Raw genomic sequence first — 15,609 nt, 5'->3', positions numbered from 1 at the left:
GAGCGTGGAGCTTGCTTCTCCCTCTGCCTCTCTCTCTCTCTCTCTCACTCTTTCTCTCTCTGCATCTCTCTCTGTGTCTATCATGAATAAATAAATAAAATCTTTAAAAAGTATATGTATTTGTACATATGCACACAAATATGGTATAGGCCTGCATGTGTGTATGTGAATGGAGGGAGTGTCAAATGTAGATATCATTGTTTGGCTTGGTATGGATTTCAGGTGATCACCCCATACAGCAAACATGCAAGCAGCCAGTGATTATTGCACATCACATCTGTTAATTCCCACATAGAGTCTTAACACGTAGCAGGTAGGCAGTGACCTTTATACAGATTGTAAGGATTTCTGAGCCTTCATATACTTAGTAATTTTGATGCCACACTTAAAATCTCTATATTGTGTAGGATTAATTGTATAAAATGGTCTTCCCATTTCCCTTCATTTGTTCGTATCCTATGCCAACCTCAAAGTGTGCTTTAAGTGTCCCCCCCACCGCCACTAGAATATTTTCCCAACAGATCCATTTTTTGGTCTCACTTAATTTTGAACTCAATCTAGTGCATAAGGACTATAATAATGATTGTATTAACAGTAGCAAGGATAAGTCCTCACTATATAATGGGCCCCGTTTTACATGGATTTGCTCAAAATAGCCCTTCCAGGTACATCTTATTAATATAGCGCCCTTCTCAGATGTGAAATCTGAGACACAGAGAGGTTAAGTAACTTGCTGAAGGCTCTGCCCCTTGTAGGTGATGAACTCAGGACCCAAACATAAGCAATCTAACTTCAGAGTCTATATTTTGCTTCACTGCCTCTTTCATAATAACATCAAACTTGTGTAAGGCTTTTATGTATATCTTGAGCTTTAAAAAATTCTTAAGACGTCTAGAAATGTTTAAGGACTCTGTGAAAGTATATAGACGAGAATCCTCAAGAATCACTTAGCATGTTAGTCCATGTAATCAAATAGACTAAAAAACCAAAATGAACTTTATGATAACGATGATAGTGAGAAAATGTTGAAAAAAGAGGAGAATGATTGGCAATAAAAAGAGTGAAATGCCATCGGACTAATCAAAAAGAAATTCAGGGAGTAAATAACCAGTAACTTGTAATCAACAAAGAAGCATAGACGATAAAACATCGAGGCACATAATGTAAGATATCGGAAATAAGCATTCACATAGAATAAATAAAAATATGTTATTAATAACTATTAAGAACTGCTAGAACTGCATGTGTTAGAAAGGATAAATCTAACATACTCAGAATCATAAATTCCAATCATAAATTGATTTATACATTACTCAACAGCCACAAAACAGCAAATTACCCAAACTTGCATGATTCAGAATCACTTGGGGTGCTTATCAAAGCTACAGAATTGTGGACTGTTCCTCCAGGACAATCACTCTCAACTGGAGGCAATTTTGCCTCCCAGCAAATATTTGGCAATGTCTAGAGATGTTTTTTTTTAGGGGATAATTTAGGAGGTGCTACTGGCATCTAATAGGCACAGGCCAGGGATGCTAGGAAACATCCTGAAATGCACAGGACAGCCCCTAACAACAAAGAATCATCTGGCCCCAGATGCCAAGAGTATCAAAATCGAGAAACCCCGATCTAGAGATTTTGACTTAGTGGCCTGCGATGACACCTAGAAATCTCTGTTTCAACCAGGGATCCAGGTTGTTCTTATAAAGGTTTAAAAGCTCGAAGATAGGCTTTGAGGTAGAGAAAGGATATAAAGAAGTGAAGGGAAATGGAAAGAAGGGCAGATCACACCCAGTGGGACTACAGACAGGCTCCATGGTGACACGGGGCTGCCAACACATACTGAGAAGCAGTGCCAAAGCACTATCCTCTTTCCACACGGAAGGTCAGTTCTGCTTCATGGGATATAACTGCAGTTCCCCACCTTGGTCCTTATCTGTTGATAATTAACTCATTTTGTGTCCTCTACTATGATTACAGATTTGGCTAGCATATGCCCATTCTTATTTTTGTTCCATTGATTCATCCATAAAATTCTAACATATAGAGAAAGGAGTGAGAACTAGGTTTTGTCAGATATATCTGGTTTGGTATCCAACTCTGCCTCTGATAAGCTACATGAATTTTGGGCTAATCATAGGATCAATGGGTGGTTTAAATGAAATAGTATGTGTAGGGAAAATAATACCAGCCACATAGGAAGCACTCAGTAAAAGTCAGCTGCTACTTACTATTACTTTTTATTTAAATAATATTTATCTGTTGTAATATTTATGAAACTATTTACATGAACAGGAAAAAAAAGTGAAGTTGAGACTTAAGATGATGATCGGTATCTTATACCAATCTCCGCAACTGATTATTTTGTAGTCTGTTTTGATCTAAGAGGATTGAAAAAAATCCTGCTTCGTAGAAAGGAGTGTTTGTAAATGGCTCCAGGTTTTAAGCTGCTCACCCTCACTTCTCAAGATATATATTTTTAAAAAATCCTGAGACCAACATAAAATGATTCAACATGGCGAGTTAACATAATGCTGGTCTCCACTGCATTTATGATGAGAGAAATAACGCATTTGAGTGTGCATGTTGCTTTCTAAAAACAAATTAGTTATGTTGGCACATGAGCTCAATTATATAAGTGTATAAAATATATCATATACTACAATGTTTATCATCAGTCCTTACAGCACTCGTAAGATGGCCATGGTTCCATGGCACGCGGTGTGAAAAGGCCTCTGGCTAAGACTATATACTCTCAGTTTATAGATGAGTGTGCTATGCAGTATGGAATAAAGAAGCTCACTCTAGTCCAGAGAGATTACTTCAATTGTTTTCTCTTGATTAGCGAGCCTGATGCTTCTGCATGGACAGATAGTAAGTTGATCTGGCATGATTTTCTCTTCACAAATCATCTCGGCTCTTTGGAAATTTTTGCAAATTAATTGCTTGATGATTCATTGCAGTATCCTCTCAAATAAGAGTTGGGGTGAATTAATCCCTGCATGTATAGGACCCATCCCAACCTCTTCCTTTACAAAAGATGTACATTATGTTGACCCAAACAGAATCAGCGCTTTGGGGGCTTATTTCAGACTCAGCCCCTCTGTAGTTCTGTTCAAATTGCCGTCTCTCCCGCTAAGAATATATTGGCTGTTTGCCTGGCCTATCAGCTGATCTATGAGAATGAATGCGAGATAATTTTAAATTATAGCCTAAGATAAACACCATTAATTGGATGGGGGTGGGAAAAGGTGGGACTTACAGAGCAAACAACAAAGATAACAACTGGAGAATGAAAAGTCGCATTATATTTTTAGGCTTGGTTCAACATTTCAGATCTTATTCTTACTCATTTTTAATAAACATCTACTCTATGCCAGATGCCTTAATAGTGATCAGATAGGCCCCACTTCTATTTTAGATAGACCATGAATAAGTCAGTAAAATATATATTGAGTTATAGAAATTAGTGCCAAAAGGAAAAAATAAAATCGGATAACAGATAGAATGTTAGGAGGAGTTGGGAAGAGCTCACTGAGAAGGTGACTTCTGAGTAGATGAAGGGATGAAGGGGCAAGCCATGTGGCCATGTGGCAGAAGAGCCTTCTAGGAAGGGGAAACAGCAGGTGCAAAGGCCTTGGGGGTGAGAATGCTCGGCACTTTTGTAGAGTAGTGATGAGGTCAGAGTGGTTGGAGAGGATACAGACAGATAAATGGGGGCACTGACGGGGCAGATGATGTAGGTCTGATATAGGGCAACCAACCATACATCTCAGACCATGACAGTCTGCATTAACACCCACGTGGTTGAGTATTTACATTCTCAGAAGTGTTCTGGCTTAGATGATAAATTATGTGGTGATCCTCGGCTAATAGGTCACTCTGAGGATTTTGACTTTGAGTGGCATGAAAAGCCATGGAGGGCTTGGTCACAAGAGGGGCAAGGTATGACTTCGGTTTTATCAGGACTGCTTGGTCTTCTGTGTTGAGAATAGACGATTGGGATGGGGAGCGAGTGGCAAGGGTGAAAGTCTGGGAGCCAGTTAGGTACCTACAAGATAGTCATTGGGGCACGTGCGCTACAGCCAGAGTTGTCATTTGACTTGAAGTTACATAACTAGCTCATGGTGCAGATGGAACTCGGGTCAATTTTGTTGACTTTCAGTCTGTTGTCATTTACACAAGACCCAGCTTCTCTTAGTCCAAACTTGAGAACAGAGTGACAGGCTGGATCTTTACAGATCCATTATGCCTCCTGTTCCGTGGCACAACTTGGTTGCTTCCTCTTCATGTTGTGAGAAGAAGACATTGAAACATCTCCCTGCTGCCCGCCCCCCCACCCCAAAATAGCTCGTTTTGAAGCATCAACCAAGATTTCCTTAAGCCTTTCTCTTGAATGACTATATTTACACTTTTGGATCATGTAACCTCTTCAGAATAATGAATTCCACATGTTCAGTGCATGCTTATTAACTCATGAATGTATGATATAAGTGAGCAAGTTAGAATGGAGCCTAATATAGATATGAACACATATTTTATGTCTGCTTAAGTAGGAGCATAAATATTAACATAGATTAAATGGACTCTCACAGGTGTAAATATATCTATGGAGGGAGTTCTTCAGTTTTGCTTGTATTTATTTCCACTTGGTTCCTGTTTTATTTTATTGTTTTCGGAATTGTCTTCAGATTTTGATCATTATTTTCCTCAGCTATTAGTGGATAACTGGAGGGAAGAATATATGTCTGATTATACACATGTATAGTCAATCGCAGTGGAATATATGAGAATATATCTAAAAGACTGAAATGCACATATACATAGATTCCATTTTATTTTTTTAAAAATATTTTATTTACTTATTTATTTGAGAGAGAGAGAGATAGAGAGAGAGTGATGGAGAATGAGCAGAGAGAGCAGCAGAGGGAGAGGGAGAAATAGACTCCCCACTGAGGAAGGAACCTGATGCGGGATTCGATCCCAGGACCCCGAGATCACAACCCCAGCCAAAGGCAGACGCCTAACCCACTGAGCCACCCAGGAGCCCCTAGATTCTGTCTTAAATATGTATACTTAAGAGGCAAACTTTTGTGTGTTGGGGGTGTGGTATGTATAGACACACTTATGTACATGTTATTTTTAAGTAGCCTCTATATCCATGGAGAGTTACCCAAACAGTGAAATGAAAATTTATGTTCTTTCTACTACCTTCTCTGTCAGTACAACCCTAAATTCCAGCAATTTTGGCATCCAACAGAGCAAATCCAAGGTCACATAATGTGCTTATCTTCTCTCTCCTGGGAATTAAATAGGGGAATAAGCTAATTCTCAGGGCATTTGTAAGAAGTGGATAGATACAGAAGTATTTTTCATAAGACATGTGCGATATAATGTAAAGTCTTTATTGTCTTGGTTATTTTTCTGCTGCACATACACACTTGAAATTTCTTAGGTCATTTTTTTTTTTCCTGTCTTCAAATGTCCATCCCTTTTTCAGAGCCATCCCATAAACCAAAAGTTAGTGGGTTATTTTAGGGCCTTCTCCTATTGAATAGGAGGAGGAGTTAATAAATTTCAGAAATGCCATGTAGGGATTCCACCCATTTTCTGTTGGGTTGTGAGAGGGTACAGACATGCTGTTGGTCCATACCTGGGTATAGGCGAAGCAGGAGAAAGCACATTGGATTGTAAAACATTTGAGGAAAGAAAGAGGGGAAAAGAGAGGGAAAAAAAAAGAAAGAAAAAGAGTTGTCTGAGAGTGAGTATACAAACTATCAACCTTTCCAGCTAAGGCTTAGACCCTTCAGAGCAGACATGTACAATAAACAATTGGTGGGTGGTACCTGTCCTGATTAAAATGCTTTAAAGAAAAAAGCTAAAAACCTCAAACTCTATTTCAGTAGTCTAGTCTGAATTGTTATTTTTCTTTCATTTCAGAAAAGAAATTGTTTTTTAAAATTTTAGTTCGGCTTCTTGCAAATTTGATCAGACTTTATACATTAGAGCCAAAATGTGTACATGTAAAAGTTTTTTGCCTTTTTGTGCGTGAAACAGAGATACAGAACTTTATGTATAAAAATTCAGGAAAGGGACTCCTTCGGTCAATTGTATTTCTTATTTGAACCCCTGCATCTATCATAAAAGTTACTTTCTCATTTATTTATTTCAGCTCCTGGTTGGGGTCTAGTGGGAGAAATAATCCAAAATAGTGGATAATCCAAAAATGTCATTTATATTTGGCTTCAGAATGCATTACCAGATGTTACTCTAGCAGATTTCCCTTCCTAATTAGGCCTCACTTAAAGTAGGAGTTAATTTTGTCTTCATTAGCTGCTTCCAAATCAGCAGGATGGGGCAAGGAGGAAGCCCAAGGCATGCTGGGTATTTGGGAGGAAGCTGGCCCAGTGCTAAAAGTCGGCGGTAGATCGTGTTCAAAGAAGGAAATTCAACTATGGGAAATCAAGACGTTGAGCATATACCCTGGAAGTGTTTACTGAGCACCTTCTTGAAAGATTCTCAGGCTTTCATCCATTCTTTTTTTTTCCTCCCTATTAACCGTGAGTGCAGAAAAATTCTGTCCTAGGAAATAGGGATATAATAACCTGAAATTTTGTACAGAAAAAAAATAGAGGCTCAGAGAGGTTAAGTGACCTCTCACATAGATTGATCTCTGAGTAAACAGTACCTAAGATACTGAAACTGATTAATGAATGATAAGAAGACCCCACTGTTTCCTTCTTATTGATGATTTGAATAATGAGGAAGCAGGAATTCTTCTGGCCTAATTCGCATTAAGAGAGCTAAGATAATGAAGCTGTGATTAAATGGCTATTAAACTATTTTTATCAAACAGAGATCAAGCGAGTGTGAGAATCTGGGGACGCAGAGTGTAATTGCAATTCTACAAGATGTGGAAAAAATTACTATCATAAGCAGGGCATGGTCCTTCCATAATAGCCCGCATTTAAAAATCTTTGGGATACCACATGCAGGTTTCGCTTTGCAGTTCTCCCTTCAGGTGTCTGGTAGCATCTCGGAGTCCCTCATTTCCTCCTTAATTTAGTAGATTTATTCTTTCTTTATGCACTTGGGTGAGCTGAATGCACTGTCTGCCCCATCACGCATAATCAGTTGGAAGATCCTTTTCCCAAGTGCTCACAAGGGAAGAAAGCCCAGGTATCATATACTGGACCCCACATTTCAATCTGGAGGTGACTCTGAGCACCTGCAGGAGCAGAATCTGCCTTCCTTTAACTGTGCCCTTTGAATCATATCACACTTCCTACAGGTCAGGTAGGGACCCAGCAGTCCCAATGGGCAGTAATGAACCTTCTGGTTTTATCGAGTGTTCTGAACTGTCGTTTGTAAATGACACGGCGCTGCCTCGGGACTATTGCGCTTCTGGATTTTGGGTTGTTAGTATACATGCATTGTCTGTTAGTGGAAACTCTTTACAACTTGAGTATTTGTTGATGTGGCTTCTTAACTCCTGGAGCGTCCTCAGAGAACAAGTGTTAGAGGTCACCCAGAGTTTTATTTACGGGGGAAGAAGAGCAGCAGACTTGCATTGCGTCAGGAGAGCCCAAGGTTGACACCCACCATGGTAAAAGCTGCTTGAGAGTCACAGAAACGTGACTGTGGAAATGCCTATTGGCCTGTCCCTACCTTTCCTTACCCCTCTGCTGCCGCCCACAGCACTGAGCTCAGCCGTGTACTGTAGACCACTACCTAATTGGAGGCCTGCTCTCTCTCTCTCTTTCACCTCTCTGCTTTTCTCTTCTTAACGTATTAGAGAGGTAATAAGTATATTTTTGTAAAAACAGTAATTTCAAACAATTAAAAGGCAGTATCAGAGCAGAGTCTTTGAAAGGTTATTTTGCAAAGTCGTTTTACTGGCTGATGTATTTCAATGCCCCGTCACCTGTGAACAGACATGTGTTCGTAGGCCATAGTGCTTCATCTGCAGTGACTTTGATTTATTTGCTCTGTAAATTGGGACCGAAGCAATAATGGGAAGTGACATTAATTGTTTACCAGAGTCCTTTTTGTCACATCCATTGCCTTCTCTGGAGTGTTTGATTGTTGAAAGTCATGCTAGACTAATTGAAATTGCCATAGTGAGGAACAGTGTCCACTCAACTTTACATACAGGAATATCTATTGAGCTTCAGACCAACAATGTCACAAGGAAATATCTTAACTTTTTCCCCAGTCTTCTACTGTTAGACAAAACACAGAGAATTTGAAATAATAGCATTCTTTCCTTCCAATGTTCAAGAACAACTTTTACTAAAATAAGATGGTTTCCGAGCACCTCTCTGAGTTACCCATGTTTCTGATGAACATGGGCTGTAAGTAAGGATTACAGCCCTACTGGGCTGCGCTCCCCAGACACACACCAAAACACCCACACACACCTCCACAGCCCCCAACCCTCCACACACTGAAACACCCATACACACCTCCACAGCCCTCCAATCCCCCACACCTCCCTACCTCCCCCACACACGACCACACACCCACCTACACCCACATACACATACTGCCAGTCTTCCCTTGCACAACCCTCCCTCCCATTGTGGTTCCAGTAGAGAGAATTTAAATAGCTGTGGCTTAATCAGATCTTGTAAATTAATTATGACATTATCAGGCTCCAATATTTCTGCCATTGTTTTTGATGTACATTCACCCGGGCTTATTAAAGAAATTGGAGAAAACTAGTTAATTTAAGTGTTCTTTGTCATTCTGACTTGATTGGAATTATTGTAGTTTGTTTACACTAGGGATAGAACTAAGGCGCTATTGTATTATGTGATTGAAAGCAAATAGAGGCTTGTAGTGTTGCTGGAAAGCCAAATACAAAATTTAAATTGGGGTAAACAAAATTACTCATTTATTGGTAAACATTCTTAACTGTTTTTCTTGAGCTATTTTTGAACTTCAGTGAAATAAGAAAATTGGGATACCTGGAAAAAAAAGTCCAATTTACTGAAACTGTGCATGAGTATGTGCATGCGTGTGTACTTGAGATATCTTCAAAGATTGTTTTTATTAGATAATATGGATATATTTATTTTAATGTAAATCTCATGATTTTAGATTATTTAAAATACTATGCATTTAATTTAAATATGATTTCTATTTAGGATGGATTAATAACCCGAATTTGGTTTTTCATATGTGGGTGGAATCCGAATAAAAAGGGGAAAGATTAGAATCTTTGGACACTATATTATGATCCTGGGCAGAAAATAAGTGAAAACATTTCAGTATCTTTATTATTCAGATGACCTGGAGAGATCCAGAAGAATTGAAGCTGGGTACTATGCTCAATAATGTTTTGTTATTATTAAATCAAGTAATTTGATTTTTAAAGAATTGATCAATTTATGGAAGAAGCGGTGCGATTTTGAAGTTAATATTTCACCCCTTTGATTGGGATTTACCTCCTACAGTGGAGGTAAAACTCAGACAGTTGTCATTCCATCCTGTGTGCCCAAAACCACTTGACTCCCAATGCAAAGTCCAGGGGCATTAGGGAGACACATTATGGAAACGTTAAGAAATGCTAGTAAAGTCGACCATGAGTACAAATGGCTCTTTTTGGCCTCTCGAATTCAGAAGAGAAAGAAATCTGTAGTTTTACTCCTGGATGGGGACTCATCAGTAATGAGGGAAAACAATTTTTATGTGAAAATAGAATGTATACGTGATAAAGGCCTGCCTAATTTCTCTAGTAATACAATTTGATTTTCTGATTAGCTGTCTTATTCTGTGATTCTTGTAATTTTGTCAGGTCAATTAACTGGAGTTCAGTGCTAGAGAGAAAGGACGTGTGGGCACTGCTGGCTTCATTAGATGTCAGCAGCTTAGGTGCATTTTGTAATAGAATCTGTGTGGGATAATTTAGCCGATATTGTTAATGTCATAGCATGCGGAACTTTAAAAAAAAGATTTATGAAGCAGGTCAAATTGGACAAACAATGTGAAGTGCTAACAGAAGGAAGAGAAAGTGATCTACACAATGTATATTCTAGGCAGTAAATGCAGATCGATGAATTATTCAGCAAGTCATCAATGAGCATACTGTGTGCCTAGCATCGGCACTGGCTGCCCAGGTACATGGACTCTAACCCATTTCCCTATAAACAATGGTGTATAAGCTCCAATTTGGGAGATCTTGAAAGATTTGCAGAGTCCTGAAATAAATGTTTTTAAAATAAATTATTCACAGGGTCTTCCCTTCCACTGGAAGGGTTTTTGGAGGGCAGAGGTTTGTCTTCCTCTTTCCATCTCTGACGCCAAGCATGGCCCTGGTGTAGTAGGTAGGCAGATGTGTTTATGGAATGAATACCTGAGGATTAACTTTCCAAGGGTGTGTGGATGGGAGTGATTGTGGGAGTTGGGGAAGGAAACAAGTGAGAATATATTCGCAGGAGCCCCCCGTCCAAAGTAATGTTGCACGCGAATGGTACCCTGGCCACAAGCCATGAATGCATTTAAGTGACATTGCAAAGTAAGACTCTAATTAATGACTGACCACATAAAGAGGACTCAAGGTAGTTGTATAGGTTGGGTGCAAAGAATTGTTACCCAAAGTCAGGAAGTCAAGGGAAACAGCAGTTTTGTTGCGAAAGGTCCTATGGTTGGGTTTCAGAGCAAGAAGGAGCTATTATCAGGTAGAAATGTCCAGTGGGCAGTTCTAGATTTATGACTAAAGTTGGGAGAGATGTCAGGGAGGGAAATAAATGGCTGTGGAGTGTTCGGTGATGAGATTATAATTGAAACCATCAAAGTGTATAGTTCCTCTCGCTGTAGATTCAGTTTCTGGTGCTGTTCAAACAGTGGGTTATCTAAACATTTCGGCTGCACAGGAGATTGAAACACTATATCTGAAGATGAAATAGACGATGGTTAAAATTCTCTCAAGTTCTGAGATTCTCTAGACCTTCTCCCTTAGTTAGAGAAACAAGACCTAGGCATGGGGCCTGTGATTGGGAACGACAGTCAAAATCAGCCGCGACCCACCCCAACGTCGTAGGGCTAACTTGGACAGCTCCACATCCGAGGTTGGCACTGAGAGGGACCAGTGAGGTGTGTGACTGAGACCAAACATGGATGTGGAATTTGAAGAAGATGTGGTCTTTGGGGTTCCAGCATGAGCATTCACAATTTTGCAGAGAGTTTACTCATTGGGATAAACGTGAGCCGTCTGTGCTGATTGATAGCGCTCCCTATCCCCCAATGTCAACTCTCTCACGTCGCCTATTTTTCTGTTTTTGTAGAAGATAGATGAAGAGAACGAGGCGAACTTGCTAGCCGTCCTCACAGAGACACTGGACAGTCTCCCCGTGGATGAAGACGGATTGCCCTCATTCGATGCACTGACAGATGGAGATGTGACCACTGAGAATGAGGCCAGTCCTTCCTCCGTGCCTGACGGCACCCCTCCACCGCAGGAGGCCGAAGAGCCGTCTCTAGTAAGAGCCCTTCCTACTGCTTAACAGGAATCGGAGTGGCCTCTGGCTACCCGCTGCCTGGGCATGATGTAGTGACAATCAGGTTTGGACTTTCGATTTAGACTGGGGCCGAGAAACAATTCCCGAGCACACTCAGAGTTGCAAATTCTGTGATTCTGTGTTTGAAAATGTTGGTAATAACAGCCTTCACGTGGACTCACTACACTTTATTTTCATGGCCTTTTGCTACGTACGTGCGTGTGTTTTTATTTCCTTAGCATCGTTTATGTTCACAGTAGAAACGTAGAACATGCAGACAACCCAAAAGGAATAGACCCAGAAATTCCCCTGTACAATCAAGTAGTCTCTAATGTTGAAAAGAGATTGAAATCTCCTCTTGTTTTGAGATACAACGTTATGTTTGTGAATTTGAGATAGACGTCTAGTTGTTCATGTTACATATTATTTTATTGTTTGCAGATGTCCTAGTTCATTAAGAGATTCCTTATGGTCGGGCATTTAGTCTTTTTCCAGTTTCTCACCATCATAAATTATATAATAATCGACACATTTATAGTTTTATTCCGATGCCTACGATTCTAGAAGTAAAAAGGTAGATCAAGGGATATGCAATATTTTCAGGTTTTGCATCCATAATTCTTATGAAGATTGAAAAATAATAGCACATTTGCAACCTAAGTTCCCTAAATTTATGGGAGGCAATGAAGAGTGAATTTGTTGGCAATGAGGAGTAAATTTTCTTTTGGATGCAGTGCTTGACCAGAATTTTATTAGTTCTAAGACACAGTTTACCTTCTCATCTATGGTAGCCATTTGTCATTTGCCATAAATCTGTTGTAAGACCACACGATGTAAATTATGGAAAGCTATCCTCCAAACTTTAATAATGTTCCTTGGCATGCCGCTTAGAGCTGGTCTCTTTTCCATCTCTAAGTTTTTTGTTTTTTTTTTTTTTTAATATTAAAAGCACTCCATGTAAACACATGGAGACCCTACTTGTACTTCCCTGCATTTCGAGATTTGTGGTTTAGAAGAAACAATCTCGTAAGTTGTTTCCTGCCCCCTCACCCCCCAGCATTTCTCCACTTGCCGTTGCTGTCTAGTACTTTGATGTCTTTACATTGATACCAGATGATTTTCATCCACATAATTGGTTCGACTGGGAGGGGTTGTTGACTCAGCGTCACGCTGCCTGCTTAAGCCTGGAGGGCCTAGAAGGCCAGCAAGCCAAATGAAGAAACCGAGGCCAAGACACAGTAAATGCTTTGCCTGAGCCAGAATCGCATCTCCTGACTCTATCGATTCACAAATCTTTTTCAGAGATGGCCCCTCTTTACGCCTAAACATCCTTTGAATCAGTGAAGTTAAACTGGATTGTGAAATATCATTCAAGACATTACAGAATCTTTTATTTTTTTTCCCCCTTGATTCATTTGGGTTATTGAGGGGAAATGTACTATGTTCTGTCCCTAATCCCCAGCTCCTCACTTAGCAGGGCAGCTTCCCTCACCTAATAGGTATTTGGAAATCCTTTTAGGGAGATCCCTGTGCCTTACTTTATAAAAAAAAAAAAAAAAAAAAAAAAAAAAAAAAAAAAAAAAAAAAGACAATACTCAGTCTCGAAGGTAGGGAAAGGACATACCTTCGCAGTTGGTAGTGTGACGCCAAATTTTTTACTTTTAAAAAATACGTTTCCTTTAGCACTATTGTGTTCAGGTGTGACTATAACGAGTGAGAGGATTAATTTTTCTAATGAATGAACTTTAAGTTTAAAATTCCAGTAACTTATTCTAATGCTTAAACGATGCATAACTTTTCTTGCTTTTCCCCTTCTCTGATACGTTTCTAGCTTAAGAAGCTCTTACTGGCACCAGCCAACACTCAGCTAAGTTATAATGAATGCAGTGGTCTCAGTACCCAGAACCATGCAAACCATAATCACAGGATCAGAACAAACCCTGCAGTTGTTAAGGTACAACGTAAACTTTTTAATATAGGAGGGAAAGTAACAAAGGATTTTGCTTGAAGCAGTAAAACAAAGAATAGGTTTATTTCGACGTATTCAGCTGGGATCCTGCAGTTCCTTTATAATGTGAAACAATGTGAAATGGGTTTCCAAAAGCAGCGCTCCAGCTACTTTAAGCTAGAAAGAGTTCATTTGTGCTTTGTCTTTGGATGATTGGAATGGAAGTTCCGCCGTCTGTTACTCCTTGCCCACTTTATTAATACATGCGGCAATGTGGGTTCCAATGAAATTTGCTGATAGGCTGGTATTATCTACGAGTGACTTTAAGATGCAGGATTGCCGTTTTGCCAGCTGTCTAACCTGAGAAAGATTGCTCTGGAATCACCGCAAAAGATCTATCTCTGCCATTAATTGGATGGAATGCTGGCAATGACATAATTCGGTTAGCGGGCTGTATTAAACAATGTTTGTCTTGCCATTCACTGTGAGTGAAAACGGAGCGTTAAGGGGTACTTAGGAGAATTGTGAATACGGGGCTCCAGCAATCAGTGGCAAATTAAGGTTTAAACCAGCTTATTTTTTTTTATTCACAGTAAAGGCGCTATAGGGTCTTGTTAGTTACATGTTGCTGAGTAGGAACATTGAAATGTAGGAGAAATGAAATAAAAAGCTGCATAAATGTCATTTAGGAATTTTAAATGTAATTTTCTTTCCTTGTTCTGCAAACAATTATTCACAGCTCATAGATCTAGTACACTTAGGCTGAACACTTCATTGAAAATCTCATCTCTTCAGAAAACCTATATCCATTCTGATAAGGTTCAGTTCACTAATTTTAGCTTTCTTTATGCCTTGTTTTTAAGACCGAGAATTCATGGAGCAATAAAGCGAAGAGCATTTGTCAACAGCAAAAGCCACAAAGACGTCCCTGCTCGGAGCTTCTCAAGTATCTGACCACAAATGATGACCCGCCTCACACCAAACCCACAGAGAACAGGAACAGTAGCAGAGACAAATGCACCTCCAAAAAGAAGTCCCACACACAATCGCAGTCTCAACATTTGCAAGGTAGGCCGGGGACCGAAACCAGGCTGCGGTGAGGGCGCCGGAGGCAGAGCGAGCATGCACCCGGCTGGGATGCGGCGGCTCCGGGCCTTCGCTCCACCGCTGTCTCTCTCGAGAGGGAATTCAGCCCTTGATTACAGACTTAAAAGCAAAGCAAAACCAAACAGAAGCAACACCTTCCTTGGACACAGGTTGTCCTATTCGGCTGGCACGCAGCCTCATTCACCATCACCAAAAGGCACCTGAAATGTGAGCTTGGGTGGGGAAGCGGGTGGGGGAAGGTTTATGTGAAATCTGAATTACTGAGATAATTGAAATTCGGAGCAAGCTGGGCCAGCCAATATTAAAAAGCTCCCCCCCCTTTCTAATAATGGGAAAAAATGAGGCATTGTTGATTTGCTGTATATACCTTAAGAAATAGTACATGGCATTTGTGCAGCCTCTCCCAATTATTAAGTGCATTTTTTTAAAGACCCCATGTTATGCTCCTAGATTTATTTTGTAAATAAGGATTTGGAAATTTCTGGAATTTATTTTTATTTGCTTTCTATTAAAATATATTGCCCAGATCAAACTATGCATCTGGGTTGATTTTTATTGTCCTCATACATTCTGGAAGGTTGATGCGTTTGAGGCAGATCGGAGTGATTTGGGGAAAACCTGTCTTGGCAGAGATATAATTTTCTTTCTTTTTTGTCTTTTCCCTCAAAACCTCAACACTGGCCTATCTTAGAGGCAAAGGAAGCTTGTTGAAAGTTGCTGTTGCTTTCAAACATCCCGGCTTCCACATGAACCCTACCTTTAACCTGGTAGTGGAAGCAGATGTATTCTTTTTTTTTTCTTTTAAAGATTAATTTTTAATTGAGAGAGAGAGTGTGTGTGTGTGCGCGCGCATGTGTGAGAGAGAACGCGGTGGGGGGAGGGAGCGGGAGAGAGTCTTAAGCAGACTCTACGCGGAGCGTGGAACCCACCTGGGGGCTCGATCTCACAACCTGGAGATCATACCTGCACCGAAACCCGGAGTCGGATGCTTAACTGAGTGCACCACCCAGGTGCCCCAGAAGCAAGCATATTCTAAAATAGCAATTACAAACA

The 15,609-nt window shown here is 40.1% G+C and overlaps 1 protein-coding gene across 1 annotated transcript in view; it reads left to right on the top strand.

The window, feature by feature from the left end:
* PPARGC1A (PPARG coactivator 1 alpha) overlaps positions 1 to 15,609 on the top strand; it is a 98,223-nt gene that overhangs the window by 46,760 nt on the left and 35,854 nt on the right. Inside the window, exons 3-5 of the mRNA XM_055326652.1 lie at positions 11,289 to 11,483; positions 13,333 to 13,455; positions 14,313 to 14,517. Of these exons, the coding sequence (XP_055182627.1) occupies positions 11,289 to 11,483; positions 13,333 to 13,455; positions 14,313 to 14,517 (523 nt within the window). The remainder of the gene's footprint in view (positions 1 to 11,288; positions 11,484 to 13,332; positions 13,456 to 14,312; positions 14,518 to 15,609) is intronic.

The sequence above is a fragment of the Nyctereutes procyonoides genome, unplaced genomic scaffold (genome assembly GCF_905146905.1).
Source record: "Nyctereutes procyonoides isolate TBG_1078 unplaced genomic scaffold, NYPRO_anot_genome, whole genome shotgun sequence".
NCBI classification, from domain to species: domain Eukaryota; kingdom Metazoa; phylum Chordata; class Mammalia; order Carnivora; family Canidae; genus Nyctereutes; species Nyctereutes procyonoides.
Note: the sequence above shows the minus strand (reverse complement) of the source record. Positions and strands in the feature narration are given on the sequence as shown.